This window comes from Colias philodice, chromosome 16 (assembly GCF_061535455.1).
Source record: "Colias philodice isolate Cphi_HAF_F1 chromosome 16, ilColPhil1 Martin Lab GWU primary, whole genome shotgun sequence".
Taxonomy (NCBI): domain Eukaryota; kingdom Metazoa; phylum Arthropoda; class Insecta; order Lepidoptera; family Pieridae; genus Colias; species Colias philodice.
The window spans coordinates 10,628,386-10,646,267 of NC_143101.1; the positions used below are offsets into that span (position 1 = coordinate 10,628,386).

A 17,882-nucleotide genomic window follows, 5' to 3' on the forward strand; every position below is an offset into this window, starting at 1 on the left:
ACTTGCAAGTCCAAGGCCGCGTTTCCACCTGCAAGTAGACTTGCAAGCTGTTGTCAGACAGACTGTCGGACATTTCTTGCTGAAGTTTTCTTGCAGATGGAAACCCGGCCTTAGTTTCTTGCAGATGGAAAGCCGTTAGGCGGCCTAAGTCTTCTCATGTATCTACGGCCTGTTATAGTCTGTAAGCTGTTACTGTCACTGCCATCTGACAGCAGACAGCTGTCTGTGTGCGTCATTTCACATTTGTCAGTTGTATTCAGAAGATGTGATTGTTTGACGAATCGTATTATTTTTCTATCCATTTATAACCATAACGTTGATGTTATTTTAAATTTTAATACAAGACTAACAAACACAAAGTATTATTCATGTTATGATCAAATTATAAAACGATTTAAGTGATAATATGTAAGTATAAATTCGATATTGTTGTGGGAAACGCAAAAGTTTTCGTCGAAGTTTTTGTTACTAACACTAATTGCTTCTTGTAGGTCTTCAAAGGTTGCAAGACATCGTGAAAGATCTCGCAGTAGATCTGTAGAACGCAGACGTGAACACAAAACGAGAAGTAGAGATAGATCTCGGTCAGCATCAAAGAAATCAAAACATAGATCTGTAAGTAGAGAACGGAAAAGTAAACATAAAAAGAGTAAAAAGAAGAAAAGAGATAGTAGCTCATCGTCCAGCAGTTCCACTAGTGACAGTGATGCTGAGGAGTTGAAGCTGCTGCAGCGGCTGGAGGCTGAGAGGATACGGTTGAAGGAAGAGAGACGCAAACAAAAAGAACAACTCAAAGCCAATGAGACTCCTGAGGAAAAGAGGTTAGTTTTAAGAAAATATTGTTTTTGAATTTAATTCATTTGATTATTAATGTAATTTTTTTTAAATAGGGCTTCATTGTTTGGTGCTTGATAACTATAATCTATGTAATATGTATCTTCATAATATCTAATTAGATAATATGTGAAATATAAATAAAATATTTTTACAGAGCAAGAAGACTACGAGAGAAGCAAGAAAAAGAACGCAAAAGACGTGAGAGAATGGGCTGGGATAATGAGTACCAATGTTACACCAATCAGGACAACCCCTTTGGTGACTCAGCACTTACCAATACCTTTGTGTGGTCCAAGAAATTAGCTAAAGAGGGTGTGAAAACTGTCTCCCGAGATGAACTGGAAGCTTTAAACCGTCAGAAACAATTGGAAAACAAGATTGAGTTAGAAAAGGTATTATTTAATTTATTCAATCGATTATTTTTATCTGAGTGCACAGCAAAACCTACCGCAAATTTGTTGTCATCTTTTCAAAAAAGAAAGAAATATCAATTGCATCTATTGAGTAAGGCGATTTTGGTATCTTTGAATCTTGACAAAGAAGTTTCATTTCTGACACATGTGCTCGGAACACACTTTTTTTATTAATTTCCATTTCAAAATACATTATAACTGTATTAACTATTTTGTGTGACCAGGTAAAACAGCGTCGCCTGGAGCGCGAGGCGGAGCGTGCGGCGCGCGAAGCGGAGGCGGCGGCCGCGGCGCGCGCGCGTGAGGCGGCGCAGTTCCACAGCTGGGCGCGACAGGAGGACGCCTTCCACCTGCACCAGGCACGGCTCAGGTCGCAGATACGGATACGCGATGGGAGAGGTGCGTAGACTGTTAGAGTAATAAAAGTTATGTTGGTTTTGTTATTTGAAGTTTACTCTTTTGTGTTTCTATATAATATTTCACGTTTTTAAACTTTATCTGATATCTTTAAAAATGATTTTTTGTTGAATAAGGCAAGCTTTGGTAGGAATTAATAGATCTAATTTGAATTTATAAAAATAATACCAAGCCAATCTAATCTAGATCAACATTAAGGAAAAAATCACAGTTGAATGTTGAATGTTTTGATTTCAATTGCAGCAAAACCGATAGACTTGCTTGCATGGTATGTGAGTTCGGAGCAGTGTGTGGATGCTCTGGAAATGCACGAGCCCTATACATACCTGAATGGACTGCAGGCAAATGATTTAGAAGATCTTCTGGAAGATATCAAGGTGAGTTACAGTTTAATCATGAATAACATTACCATTTTTACATTATATAATCTTTGTGTATTGTTTTTTTTTTAATTTTCTATGTGATACGTAATCAAAAGCCTTTCTCGAATCAAAAAAATACTGTTAAAGCTTTATATTATTTCTGTCTTTTTGTTCTGTCAATATATTTTTACAATTATAATAGTAACTTTTGTTACCACACATAACAATTTTGATGTATACTCTTGAATTCGTCAATGGTTTTGGATAGTTTCGTCGTATCATGAATTCATTAGATAATTTTAGTTTTAATGAAAATAGTATTGTTGTTATATTATACGGAGATAGTTTTAATTTAAAAAAACATGACATTGATATAGGATTTCAAAAAATGTTGAAAATTAGTAGTGAAACAAAATGCAAATTTATGTTGTGTACATTACCATATTTGCCTGGTTTGACACAAAATCAAAATAGATTTATCTATAATATTAACTTAAAATTATATAACTTAACAAATCATCATAGTGATGCATTTATATATTTTGACATAAATTCTTGTACAAAATCTTTTTGTTTGACAAGGAATACAGTGTATCTGCCATCTAGATATAAGAGAGAACTTGCTATGTTAATAGCATATAAAATTATTAACCAGTCTGATACATGTTCAGTAGCAGACCATCGATCTACTATAATTTTATGTAGTAGTAATTATATACATCAACCTAGGTTAAGTGTTAATAGACAAACTAGCCCTAAGCTAGATTTAAACTAGTATGTAAGACAACAGCTAAGCAGCCTTTTTCCATTGTACATCAAAATATTCAAGGCTTGGCTAGCAAATTATTAGAAATAGAATTATTTTTAAATCATAATAGAATTAAAATATTTTGTGTAACAGAACATTGGCTTAAACAATGTCAGTTGTTAATAAATATTGATAATTATAAATTAAAAAGTATATACTTTAGGACAAATGCTATTCATGGAGGTTCTCTTATTTTTGTACACAATAGTTTAAAATGCAAGGAACGAACTGACATTGTTAGCCTTTCTGTAGAACGCACCATTGAACTGTCCTGTGTTGAGCTTGAGCGTTACATTATTGTTTGCGTATACAGACCTCCTTCCAGTGACTATAATTTGTTTGAGACAGTCATGGAAGAAATATTAAAGCGTTTAGGCAGGAGTAAAAAGAAGGTAATAGTATGTGGTGATTTTAATATTGATTTACTTTCACACACACAAACGGCAACACGAATAGTTAATTTGTTTCATTCATTTAATCTGTATAAACTTTTTGATGAACCCACACGAATAACACCTACTTCTGCAACTTGTATTGATAATATATACTGTGATTGCAAATGTTTAGAAAAATATATTCTCAACACGCTAACTTCGGATCACTGTGGCCAGAAAATAGTTTTTGAATGGGATTGCATACCTACAATTAAAAGAATTAATGTTAGGCCTATAACTAGGAAAGGCATTCATACATTCAGAAATAATATTGATAATAAACTGCCTGACCTGAATGATCAATCCTTTCATAAAAATCCTTGTGAAATGTTTACAAATCTTTTTAAGTTCATTCATAGTGAATATGAAAAAATATTTAAAATTAAATCTTTAACTATTACCAAGGATTTACCATTCAGCCAATGGGCAACTCCTAGTATACACAGATGCAGGAACGTTCTTTACGAGTTATATGGTATGAAACAATATAACAAAGACTTGTCATTTCTTAGTTATGTTAGAAATTATTCAAAAACATTTAAAAAAGTTTGTCTCACTGCCAAGAGTTTGTATGTCAGAGATAAAATACGCAACTCTGACAATAAAGTTAAAACGGTTTGGACAATTATTAATGGTGAATTGGGCAAAAGCCAATCGAATGATAGTACCATAAAACTTGTCAATTCTGGTAGGGTCATTGACAAAAGTGCTGATGTTGCGCTTGCTTTTGAAGATTTCTTTAGTAATATCCCTGCTAGTATAACTAAGAATTTAAATTCGTCTTCAGCGCTTGCAGAGTCTTTATTGAGGGATCATGTTGCTGAGTGTAACAAATTATTTGAATTGCGACACGTGACTGCTGATGAAATTGTTAAAACTTTTAAAACATTAAATTTAAAAAAAACATGTGATCTCTGGGGTATGTCTGTAAATTTAGTAAATAATATCATAGAAAACATTGCCAATCAACTGGCGTTTATATTTAATCAGTGTTGTGACTGTGGTATATTCCCTGATTTACTAAAATTTAGCAAAGTTATTCCTTTATTTAAAAGTGGTGACCAAGAAGACAGTAATAACTATAGGCCAATTTCCATATTACCAACTTTGAGCAAAGTCTTCGAGAAACTAATTTTAAACCAATTAAGTAGTCATTTTGCATCAAATGGTTTACTGCACGCCAAACAGTATGGTTTCACAAAGGGGCGCTCTACCACTGATGCCGGAGTAGCTCTTTTGTCACATATATACAAAGCATGGGAAAATTCAAAGAATGCTTTGGGGATATTCTGTGACCTTTCTAAGGCTTTTGACTGTGTAGAACATTCCACTCTATTACGGAAACTAAATTTTTATGGTATCAAAGGTTTAGCTCAGGATCTCATAGCTTCATATCTTCAGAACAGGGTACAAACCGTTGTCGTTAATGGAGAGAAATCTCGCGGTGCGCCGATTAACATAGGTGTTCCGCAGGGATCTATCTTAGGACCGTTTTTGTTCTTAGTGTATATTAATGACCTACCTTATTATTTGGAGGATATGTGTGAAATAGTACTGTTTGCAGATGACACCTCATTAATTTTTAATGTGGATAGACATGACACAAATGTTGACGAAGTAAACTCTGCTCTTTTACGCATATCCAATTGGTTTAATACTAATAATTTACTATTAAATACAAAAAAAACAAATTGTGTAGAATTTATCCTCCCAAATGTAAAAAAGGTGAAAAGGAATATTATTTTAAACGGGGAGGTATTATACCCTGTGGAATCGACTGTTTTTCTTGGTTTGACATTAGATGAGAAGCTTCAATGGGGGGCCCATGTTACCACCACCGCTGCTAAGCTCAGCTCAGCTGCATATGCAGTTAGAAGAATAAGGCATCTCACCGATGAAGAAACGGCTAGATTGGTTTACTTTAGCTACTTTCATAGCATAATGTCCTATGGAATTCTGCTATGGGGCAGGGCTGCAGATATAGAAACTATATTTATATTACAGAAAAGAGCCATATGCTCTATATATAATTTGCGTGCTCGAGACTCACTAAGAGATCTCTTTAAGAATACTGGTATCCTTACTGTACCGTCGCAGTATATATTTAATAATATTTTATATGTACACAATAACGCTTACTTACACACAAAAGTCGGAGATAGACATTGTTATGACACAAGAAACAGAAATAAAATTGAAATGCCATTTTTCCGGCTAGCTAAAGTTAAAAATTCATTTATGGGTCAAGGTATACGCTTTTACAACAGAATTCCTCATAATATTAAAGAGTTTAGTTGTTCTAAATTTAAAACTTATATAAAAAATGTACTAGTTCAGAGAGCCTATTACAGTATCAAGGAATATATGGACGATAAAAACCCATGGAGGGTTGTCGCGTAAAAACCACAGGACAGTTCTTTGGCATATTATGTTAATATAATTATTATGATGTTACATATGTAATTTGTAAAATTGTAAAACTGATATGATTAAAAAGAGCAACTATGGAGTTTCTTGCCGATTCTTCTCCGTAGATACTGCTTTCCGAATCGGTGGTAAATGTTAAAAATATGTACCTAATGACGTTTCAAAAGTGCTTCTAGAAGAAGTCTAATTGAATAAATAAATGTTTGAGTTTGAGTTTGAGTATCAATGCAAATGTTGTTACCACCTCTTAGTATAATTTTATTTTTGCCGTATACATGTGGGAGTTAATTGTTTAAATCAGCCCCTTAAATATTCTTTGATTAAACGTTTGCCTTTTATTCACTACCTGAATGATATCCAGGATATCCAGTCATATCGTGTCACGTAACAACGGCGTATAAGAATAGTTAAATAAACGGCGCCGTTTTATAAAACGCTAAGGCTAATTAAACGGTTGATTTAACTGGTTCGCTGCGACGTAAACATTAGGTACAATGTGTAATGTCGCGTGCAGGTATACAAGGAGCTGGAGCGCGAGGAGCAGCTCTCGTACTGGGAGGACGTGGAGACGATAGTGAGCGCGGAGCTGGGCCAGCTGCGCCGCCTCGCCGAGCCGCGCGCCGCGCGCGACGGCGTGCACCACGCGGTCGCGGCGGACGTGCAACAGGTACTGCTGCGCGAGGAGCAGCTGCCGTACTGGGAGGAGTTTCCCCCTTTTCAAGACATTAAAGACTGGATTTTAATTTAAAACCACTTACAACCTCACAGTATTCACGAAAAAAAGGCTAGGAACAGTTTTTACTGTGTGCTTTTGCAAAAGTAAAAGTAATTGCTTGAATGTAAAGTCAAATTTCAAAAAGTCGAATATCGATCTCACACTTTATTACCTACCGCAAATTACACAATCCAAGAGCAAAATTAAAATTCATGCATGATACTTGAAACGACTTCTTATAAATTTACGAAACTTACTTTACTTTCCGTTTGTATCTTAACTAAGTAATAAAAATACTATAGATTTTATAATAATTACGAATGTAATTTAAACACACCACTTCCACTATAAACTTTGACTATAGATTTTCAAAGGCAAGACCGGTGCCCAGCTAGAGGCGCTGCAGCAGCAGATCTCGCAGAAGATCAGCGGCCAGCGCGCCGGTGTCGACGTCGGCTACTGGGAGACATTATTGGCACAACTTAAAGGTAGGCTCTTGGACTATAATGGGATCAATATTTAGTTTTAATGAAAATAGCATTGTTGTTATATTATATGGAGATAGTCTTAATCTAAAAAAACATGACATTGATATAGGATTTCAAAAAATGTTGAAAATTAGTAGTGAGACAAAATGCAAATTTATGTTGTGTACATTACCATATTTGCCTGGTTTGACACAAAATCAATATAGATTTATCTATAACATTAACTTAAAATTATATAATTTAACAAATCATCATAGTGATGCATTTATATATTTTGACATAAATTCATGTACAAAATCTTTTTGCTTGACAAGGAATACAGTGTATCTGCCATTTAGATATAAGAGAGAACTTGCTATGTTAATAGCATATAAAATTATTAACCAGTCTGGTACCTGTTTGGTATCAGACCATCGATCTACTATAATTTTATGTAGTAGTAATTATATACATCAACCGAGGTTAAGTGTTGACGGACAAACTAGCCCTAAGCTAGATTTAAACTAGTATGTAAGACAACAGCTAAGCAGCCTTTTTCCATTGTACATCAAAATATTCAAGGCTTGGCTAGCAAATTATTAGAAATAGAATTATTTTTAAATCATAATAGTATAAAAATATTTTGTGTAACAGAACATTGGCTTAAACAATGTCAGTTGTTATTAAATATTGATAATTATAAATTAAAAAGTATATACTATAGGGCACATGCTATTCATGGAGGTTCTCTTATTTTTGTACACAATAGTGTTAAATGCAAAGAACGAACTGACATTGTAAGTCTTTCTGTAGAACGCACCATTGAACTGTCCTGTGTTGAGCTTGAGCGTTATATTATTGTTTGCGTATACAGACCTCCTTCCAGTGACTATAATATGTTTGAGACAGTCATGGAAGAAACATTAAAGCGTTTAGGCAGGAGTAAAAAGAAGGTAATAGTATGTGGTGATTTTAATATTGATTTACTTTCACACACACAGACGGCAACACGAATAGTTAATTTGTTTCACTCATTTAATCTGTATAAAGTTTTTGATGAACCCACACGAATTACACCTACTTCTGCAACTTGTATTGATAATATATACTGTGATTGCAACTGTCTAGAAAAAAATATCCTCAATATACTGACTTCAGATCACTGTGGCCAGAAAGTAGTTTTGGAATGGGATTGCATACCTAAGTTTAAAAGAATTAATGTTAGGCCTATAACTAAAAAAGGCATTGATAAATTTAGAGATAATATTAATAATAAACTGCCTAACCTGAATGATCAATCCTTTTATAATAATCCTTGTGAAATGTTTACAAATCTTTTTAATTTAGTTCATAATGAGTTTAAAAAAATATTTAAATTTAAATCTTTAAGTATCACCAAGGATTTACCATTTAGTCAATGGGCAACACCTAGTATACACAGATGCAGGAACATTCTATATGAGTTATATGGCATGAAGCAATATAACAAAGACTTGTCATTCCATAATTATGTTAGAAATTATTCAAAAACTTTTAAAAAAGTTTGTTTCACTGCCAAGTGTCTATATGTCAGAGATAAAATACGCAACTCTGATAACAAAGTTAAAACTGTTTGGACAATTATTAATGGTGAAATGGGCAAAAGCCGGACAAATAGTACCATAAAACTTGTAAATGCTGGCAGGGTAATTGACAAAAGTGCTGATGTTGCGCTTGCTTTTGAAGATTTCTTTAGTAGTGTCCCTGTTAGTATTACCATAGTATTACTAAAAAATTAAATTCATCATCAGTGCTTGCGGAGTCCTATTTGAGGGACCATGTTGCGGAGTGTAATGTATTATTTGAATTGCGACATGTGACTGCAGATGAAATTGTTAAAACTTTTAAAACATTAAACTTAAAAAAAACATATGATCTCTGGGGAATGTCTGTGAATTTAGTAAATAATATTATAGAAAACATTGCCAACCATTTAGCGTTTATATTTAATCAATGTTGTGACTGTGGTATATTCCCTGATTTATTAAAGTTTAGTAAAGTTATTCCTTTATTCAAAAGCGGTGACCAAGAAGACTGTAATAACTATAGGCCTATTTCTATTTTACCAACTTTGAGCAAAGTCTTCGAGAAATTGATTTTAAACCAATTATGTAGTCATTTTGTTTCAAATGGTTTACTGCACGCCAAACAGTTTGGTTTTACAAGGGGGCGCTCTACCACTGATGCTGGAATAGCTCTTTTGTCACATATATATAAAGCATGGGAAAATTCAAAGAATGCTTTGGGGATATTCTACGACCTTTCTAAGGCTTTCGACTGTGTAGAACATTCCACTCTATTACGGAAACTAAATTTTTATGGTATCAAAGGTTTATCTCAGGACCTCATAGCTTCATATCTTCAGAACAGGGTACAGACCGTTGTTGTTAATGGAGAGAAATCTTGCGGTGCGCCGATTAACATTGGTGTTCCGCAGGGATCTATCTTAGGACCGTTTTTGTTCTTAGTGTATATTAATGACCTACCTTATTATTTGCAGGATATGTGTGAAATAGTACTGTTTGCAGATGATACCTCATTAATATTTAATGTGGATAGATATGACACAAATGTTGACGAAGTAAACTCTGCTCTTTTACGCATATCTAATTGGTTTAATGCTAATAATTTATTATTGAATGCAAAAAAAACAAATTGTGTAGAGTTTATCCTTCCAAATGTAAAAAAGGTCAAAAGGGATATCATTTTAAACGGGGAGGTATTATACCCTGTCGAGTCTACTGTTTTTCTTGGTTTGACACTAGATGAGAAGCTACAATGGGGGACCCATGTTGCCACCACCGCTGCTAAGCTCAGCTCAGCTGCATATGCAGTTCGAAGAATAAGGCATCTCACCGATGAAGATACGGCTAGATTGGTTTATTTTAGTTACTTTCATAGCATTATGTCCTATGGAATTCTACTATGGGGCAGGGCTGCAGATATAGAAACTATATTTATATTACAGAAAAGAGCCATACGCTCTATATATAATTTACGTGCTCGGGACTCACTAAGAGATCTCTTTAAGAATATTGGTATCCTCACTGTACCATCACAGTATATATTTAATAATGTTTTACATGTACACAAAAACGCGGACTTACACACAAAAGTAGGAGATAGACACTGTTATGGCACAAGGAATAGAAATAAAATTGAAATGCCATTTTATAGGTTAGCTAAAGTTAAAAATTCATTTATGGGCCAAGGTATACGTTTTTACAATAGAATTCCTCATAGTATTAAAGAGTTTAGTAGTGTTAAATTTAAAACTTATTTAAAAAATGTATTAGTTCAGAGAGCCTACTACAGCATTAAGGAATATATGGAAGATGAAAATCCATGGAGGGTTGTCGCGTAAGAATAACAGGACAGTTCTTTGGCATATTATGATAATATATAATATTATGTAGTTAGATGTAAGTAACATGTAATGTAAAATTATATTGTATATGGACATGACTTTAAAAGAGCAACTATGGAGTTTCTTGCCGGTTCTTCTCCATAGATACTGCTTTCCGAATCGGTGGTAAATTTAAAGAATGTAATGACGATTCAAAAGTGCTTCTGGAAGAAGTCTAATTGAATAAATAAATGTTTGAGTTTGAGTTTGAGTTTGAATTTATATTTTTAACTTTTTAAACTTTTAAATACTTGGATTTATTTTTATATTGTAAAATAGAAGAATAATAAGGTTTTGCAATGAATTTTTGAATGAAAAAATATCAGAAAATTACAATTTGAAATATCAATTTAAAAATTCAATATTATGTACATTTTTAAGTTTAACATGCAATTTTGAAATATTTTTACATGAATTTGATATTTTGTTTTAGAGTATTCAAATGAAAGAAATAAATCAGAACTTTTACAAAATATAAAAATTCTTTGAGAGACGAATCTCTCGCGATTTTTTTTGTCAAAAAAATTATTATTTTATTTTATTTCCCCAGCACACATGGCCCGCGCGCGTCTCCGCGACCGGCACCAGGAGAACCTGCGCCGCAAGCTGCAGCTGCTCAAGAGCGAGCAGGGGGTCAAGCCGCCCACTGATCAAGCTGAGTGAGTGGATTGTGTACTTTATTTACAGCGGGATAGGGTTGATTTTACAATACTATGGTTATTGGTATTATTTGAGATTGTGACTTGAGATTTGAAAATTGTGGGTAGTTGGGAGTATAATTTTGAAACAATTTGCTGGTAGTGTTTTTGCGGTTGATTTAATATGAGTAGTTGTAATATATTATTTTCAATACTATGCATTTAAAATAATATTTACTATAAGGAAATAAACTGAATTGAATAAATATTATATTAAAACTCATGCATATTCAATAAAATAAAAATGATTGCTTTGTCTATACTATCAGGCCTAGCACAGAAGTGAAACAAGAGGAAGCACCCGAGAAAGTGGAAAAAGCGGACAGCGAGAAAGAGGACGGGGATGAGGATGGGGATGGCGGGGATGGGGATGGTAACGAGGATGGCGGGGATGGGGATGAGTGGTGCGTGCGCGAGTACGTGCGCGGGCGCTACTCGCCGCCGCCGCTGTCGCCCGCCGCGCTTGAACCCGCCACGTTGCTCACGGAACCCATTGATGATGCGAATAGACTGGCATATCTGCGCGCAAGGCTCACTAGCAAGGTACGGTGACGTCATAGAGCATGTTCAATGTCGCACGTGACGTCATAGATTATGTTGTTTGAGTAAATTTTTTTTAGTGACTGACAATTTTTTTTATTTTTCACATTTAACTTTAAATTAATTACATATTATCATTTTTATACATCTTCATTGCACTATTGATGCGTGTGAGTTCAAATAATTTCATTGCGATAAATTTTAGCTTTAGAACGGAAATGTCATAATATGTATCAAAAATAATATCAAAAATTCTCGTCTACCGTCCCAAAATAATATTGACCTCATTTAAATTGTATGTATAGTCGAGCCAATTTAATAGGCAACATTTGACGTCTATCAATTTTATCTTCGAAGAGAGGTAACCTGCTTAAAAACATCGATTAAAGTGAATTAATCGATACGGATTTGAAACATTTGTAAATCGAATTTATTAATTTATGATTATTTTTGTTCACAAGTAATCAATGCATTCGATTCTAGATGTCAGATCTCGATTTTTAGAGTAACATCTCTGGTATTTAAAAAGAAAAAAGGTTTATTGACACAAAATTGTAGCGACGTTAGTTCTTCAATTCAGAAATTGTTTATTATGTTTAGAATGGTTCACCAGTAAAATGAAATCTTAAAATTACTTGTATCGGTCATTATTATTATAAATATGTAATCGTTATTGAAAAAAGTTAAGCAAATGTGCAGATCTAACAGAAAGAAATATCATGTTATTCTATGTTGTCGTTACTAGGTCACGTTGTTGAATTTTGTTGAACTGTCAAATGTTGCCTATTAAAATGGCTCTACTATAGTAATATTTCTTAATACGATGCTCACTTTACAAAATAATTAGTGTCATTAAAATATTAATAACTATTATTTTCATTCACCCAGCAGACAAACAGCGCGGGCCCGCTCGCCACCGCGGCCACAGGCACGGGGGCCCTGGAAGCCGCAGCGCGCCGCGCGATGGACTCGGAGGGCCCCGAGCCGGGCCCCGGGGGCTCCGGGGGCCCCGCGGGCAGCGCGGCGCAGTTCAGCGTGGAGCACGCGCTGCCCGACCAGCCCTACCTGTGGGCGGATAAGTACAGGCCGCGGAAACCGAGATACTTTAACCGGTGAGTAATACAATTATCTAGAATTTGTTTAGATGGGCTTATAGTAACAGGCTACTAGTTTTGAATTAATTTTAGAAACACAGAAAATTTCTAAAACATTAAATTAAATTTTTTAGAAACACATTCTAACATTAAATTTTTATAGTTTGGGACGCATTGTTGTACATTAATTGTAAAACATAAAATGGACAAATCAATTTATTTCATTTCACTGAGCTGTAAAACAAGACTTATCCTAACAATTATATTCCGATAAAAAGAAAGAAATCATTCCGATTTAACCAAAATAGGTAAGATTTTTTATTGATAGGTATTTAAAAAAACTATTAATACAAATTCACTACTACAACTCTTAAAAAACATAACTTAAACCATTCACTTCTATTCAATAAATTTCAACACATTTAATGTTGTAATCGTATGTCGTCAGTGTGCACACGGGCTTCGAGTGGAACAAGTACAACCAGACGCACTACGACATGGACAACCCGCCGCCGAAGATCGTGCAGGGCTACAAGTTCAACATCTTCTACCCCGACCTCATCGACAAGAGCGCCACGCCGCAGTTCTCGCTCGTGAGTGCACGCTTTATTATTATATGGCAATTTAATTTTGTTTTTATTTATAAGGTTGTTATCAATAGTAGGGTAGTTCGAAAATTTTCGTTAATTTTTTTTCTGAGTGGACAATGGTCCGAATGATTCAGTCTTGGTTTTTGTATACCTTTTCAATTTTTTTTTTGTAAAAATTAAATATGAGCTATGTGATATGCACTTTTGGATTTTCCAAAATTTATTTCATCTTTATTATTCTCAAGATATAGCCTGAACCGAAAAAATGTACAATAAAGTTCTAACATAAGCATGTATTGTCACCAGAAACCGTGCGCGGACAATCCAGAATTCGCAGTACTCCGTTTCCACGCGGGCCCGCCGTACGAGGACATCGCGTTCAAGATCGTCAACCGCGAGTGGGAGTACTCGTACAAGCGCGGCTTTCGGTGCCACTTTCATAATAACATCTTTCAGCTATGGTTCCACTTCAAGCGGTATAGATACAGACGTTAGATCGGTATCTAACGGTGTACAAGATGACAGATGCGATCAAAATATATGGTTTTACACTATCTGATGTTTTATTTTGCTACCCTATTTATTGTGTAATGTCAGGTATCCTGCTGATTTCTTCTTTGACAGACAGACGGACAATAAAGTGATCCTTTAAGGTTTCTTTTTTTTTCTTATATCAGTTTTAAGCCGTCAAAATTAACCGGGATAAAAACTCTGGTATAGTTGCTATAGTCCTTTCCACCTAAGATGATTTCTGTGACACATCGATTTTTGACACGTGTAGAGATGTCATTACTGAAATCATATCAATTGTTTCCCATAATCGATAATATTTTATATGGAAATGAAATCGATTTGAATAAAGTACCAAAATTACTTTTTTCGGCATTTCGCCAACAATTAACTAAGGAAACTTAGCAAACAACAGCAACAAAAAGTCAAACAATAACAGAATACCACGTAAAGTATCAATATAAAAATGCAACTTGTTTATAAGGCTGACGCACTCGTACAGATGATTAACTCGATTGACAAACGATCACAAGATGGGCGCCGATTATTTTTTTCCAACTCTATGATTTTTCAACGATCCATTTCATGTACACGAATTGCGTAGGTATTATATTTTTGTTTTATTTTATTTTATTTTTCATTATATTAAACTAAACAATACTGTTTTGGATTTATAAGCTTAAGATGTTTCATTTTTATATTTTTGGTAATAATGCCGCTATAAAATAAAAATATTATGCACTAAAATTATTTTGGCGTTTTAAACATAAAATACGTAATTCGGAACACGATGAAGTGTCACAGGAATCATCATAGCCCAGAAAGAAAGCTTGAAACTTATAAGCGCTTATCGGCGCTTGTCATGTTCATATATTTTCCTGCGCGGGTTGACAGCACTGACAGGAAAATATATGAACATGACAAGCGCCGATAAGCGCTTATAAGTTTCAAGCTTTCTTTCTGAATACGCCCATAGGTGAAAAGGACTATAGTTACATATTACTTTATATGTTGCCCCACGCTGAGCCCATGGCTAGCTACGCCCAAGGTTCATGAATTATAATAAATTAAGCTGATGTACCACTTCAAGCGGTATATAGATACCGCTATTATAACTCGGATTTTTAATTAGACAAAGTAAACTGACAGCAGCTAATGTCACTTTGTAAAATAATGTTGCCACTAGTGTTGCCGAACTATCGATAGTTTGACTATCGATAGTTGACCTTGAAAATAAGTCAGAATATCGATAGCACTATCGATAGTATCGATATTATCGATACTATCGATACTATCGATAGCGTTAATCATGGAATACTATTGATGAACTGCAATAGTATCGATAAAATCGATAGTATTGATTGCCAATAGTTGCTATACTATCGATACTGTCGATAGTATCGATACTATTGCTACTGAATATTGCAACTACAATCGATACTATCGATAGTACTGATACTATCGATAGTTTTGAGCTATCGATAGTAGTAAATTGTGCAATAGTATTGTATTATAACCAAACATCTAGTTCTCTGTCATCCACTATAATATTATTGATAAAGCAATACTATCGAGAAAAAGGTCACTATCGATGGGACAATATTATCGATAGTATCGACACTATCGATAGTATCGATAGTTCGTTCGATATTGAGCTTCGATAGTATCGACACTATCGATAGTATCGATAGTTCGTTCGATATTGAGCTTCGATAGTATCGATACTATCGATGGTATTGCTATGTGTCGATAGTATTTACGCCTATAGGACTATCGATACTATCGATAGTATCGATAGTATCGATAGTGCTATCGATACTATTGCTTTTCCCCAACTATCGATAGTTAATCGATAGACTATCGATAGTGGACTATCGAGCGGCAACACTAGTTGCCACATTTAAAGTAATAGTGAGGAATTCAGTTCTCATTCAATCAGATGAATGAACAATGAGTATGAATAGTTCATCATTTCAAACTATAAAATAACATTATTTCTAATTATAATATAAAAAGCTAAATAAGATATAAGTTACAAGTAGAGTGTAATTATAATCATTTTTTTATTTTTATTGTTACGCTGTTTACGTTATTGTTTTTGTAATTTTTTCATTAATTGTAACTAATTACGTTGTGTTTGTTGTCATTGTTGTGTTTATTTGATGTTATATTATTACACACTAAATATTCACTAGACGATCGATTCAATTTCATTCATTCCTGATTTTCAATCATTCACTTTGTGACAACACTATTTTTATTTCATCAAAAACTGACAACACAGTAAACGTCAGTTTATTTTATCTAATTAAAAATCCGAGTATAGAGAACAATACAATAATTTTTATATGAATAAACAGATTCTACAGTTGCATGCATATATGATTTTATATGATTGGATGTTTTACTTTGTCACCCTATTACTTATGTAATGAAGTTGTATTATAAATTCGGCTATCACTTCAAGCGTTATAGTTATAAGCTTTTCTAGCACAAAAATCTAGCTTTGCTAACCTTTACTTTATGACAAAGTGATATAAAAAATGGGTATCTATTTTATTACTATTATAAATGCTAACAAACCATATTGATTACACTTATTTAATAACAAGCTTCAAATTTACATATTAATAAGGTTTAAACTTTTTTCTGTAGGTAACATTTATGATAAAAAAAATCATATGTTTTATTAAAATAATAAGTTTCTACTTTGCATGCAAATTAAACAAATTTTCACATTTTAAAAAACCTACTTTAATTATCTGCAACCTATAATTTGATTAAAAGATCAATGAAGCCATCACAGCATTTTATTTGATTATGACTATTATACATTTAATTTACAATATTTATTCTTTTTTGGGTTCTGTGGCACTGGTGACCTCTTCAGCAACGGGATTGCCTCGGAAGTTGGGGAACTGTTCCCACGGGGCACTCAGCTCAAACCTTCTGAACTCTTGTGCCAACTCAAGGGGCTCCACCACAACACGCTTTTGTTCATCATCATACCGCAACTCTACATAGCCACTCAGAGGGAAATCCTTTCTGAATGGGTGACCTTCGAAGCCATAATCGGTCAAAATCCTTCTTAAATCAGGATGATTTGCAAAGAATACACCATACATATCCCAGATCTCTCTCTCGTACCAGTTGGCCGCTTTAAATACTTCGTTAGCAGAATCAATGGGCGTCAGTTCATCGGTGTATGTCTTTACACGGATTCTAGCGTTGTATCTTAGAGAGAGTAGGTTGTAAATAACTTCGAATCTGTTGGGGCGGCTAGGCACGTCCATTCCGGCGATATCGACCAAGCTCGCGAACTGAGCACTGTGATGATCCTTTAAGAATTGCAGAACAGGCACTACACCTTCTGGAGGGATGAGGACTTCCAATTCGTTGCCTGCTGTAATCTGCACTTTCTGCACATATTTCGGCATACAGTCCGCCACATATTTTCCGAAATCGATTAACTGCGACTTTTGCAGGGGATCTAATTTAGCAACAGTAGGTCGCGTTTCGCCCTGAGCGACTTGGTCTGCTTTAGTCGCCACACGTTGAACGATTGGAATATGGTTGTTACTTAAAACAACTCGTCCCAAATTGCGACTCGCACCCAACGTGCGCTTAAGGATAAAGGACATCGTTCTTAATTATTTTTTATTATTCCCTTACGTAATTTTTGACTTGTTTTCGATTTCGGGTTCGATTCTCGTCGTCGGACGTCGAATCTTATTTTCTAATCAAAATGACATTTGACAATAACCTTTCAGTGTCAGATTTTCATAAACGACACACTATTAATAACTATATTAGACTCAGAGCAATAAACCTATTATTCCTCTGAGATATTAGATAATAACTAGTGGTCCGCCCCGGCTTCACCCGTGGTACATGTTTATGTTTTCTTTCCATAAGAACCATCCTCGTACTTCAAGGAATATTATAAAAAATAATTATCGAAATCGGTCCACCCGTTCACGCGTGATGCCGTGACCAAGAAAAATGGGTTTCATTTTTATATAAATAGATTACTTGCTCTGTGTGACAGACCACTTACATAAATTTACCATAGCAAAAAAACATGAAAGCTACACACAATATACGATCGAAGTGGTGCAACTGAAC

The 17,882-nt window shown here is 34.5% G+C and overlaps 2 protein-coding genes and 1 long non-coding RNA gene across 4 annotated transcripts; 1 reads left to right on the top strand and 2 right to left on the bottom strand.

The window, feature by feature from the left end:
* Positions 1-240: 240 nt before the first annotated feature.
* On the top strand, positions 241-13,801 carry cactin (cactin, spliceosome C complex subunit). Of its 2 annotated transcripts, none has more exons than XM_089705163.1 (12): positions 241-408; positions 492-821; positions 992-1,229; positions 1,475-1,649; positions 1,911-2,044; positions 6,213-6,365; positions 6,778-6,901; positions 10,876-10,984; positions 11,293-11,566; positions 12,452-12,675; positions 13,106-13,250; positions 13,554-13,801. In XM_089705163.1, coding segments are annotated over exons 1-12 (2,097 nt in total). In that variant the 5' UTR covers positions 241-406; the 3' UTR covers positions 13,743-13,801. The 2 variants fall into 2 exon arrangements, with proteins under 2 accessions (XP_089561289.1, XP_089561290.1); XM_089705164.1 differs by having other exon boundaries at positions 12,455-12,675.
* Positions 13,767-16,416, bottom strand: LOC149481965 (uncharacterized). Its single transcript, XR_016316836.1, has 3 exons — positions 16,094-16,416; positions 14,754-14,863; positions 13,767-13,978 (listed from the first exon to the last, which is right to left on the bottom strand). It is a non-coding gene; the product is annotated as an uncharacterized LOC149481965 (long non-coding RNA).
* A 133-nt stretch (positions 16,417-16,549) lies between these two features.
* On the bottom strand, positions 16,550-17,516 carry ND-30 (NADH:ubiquinone oxidoreductase core subunit S3). Its single transcript, XM_089705165.1, has one exon. The coding sequence runs from the start codon at positions 17,396-17,398 to the stop codon at positions 16,607-16,609; it is 792 nt and encodes a 263-aa protein (XP_089561291.1). The 5' UTR covers positions 17,399-17,516; the 3' UTR covers positions 16,550-16,606.
* Between the last annotated feature and the right edge of the window lie 366 nt (positions 17,517-17,882).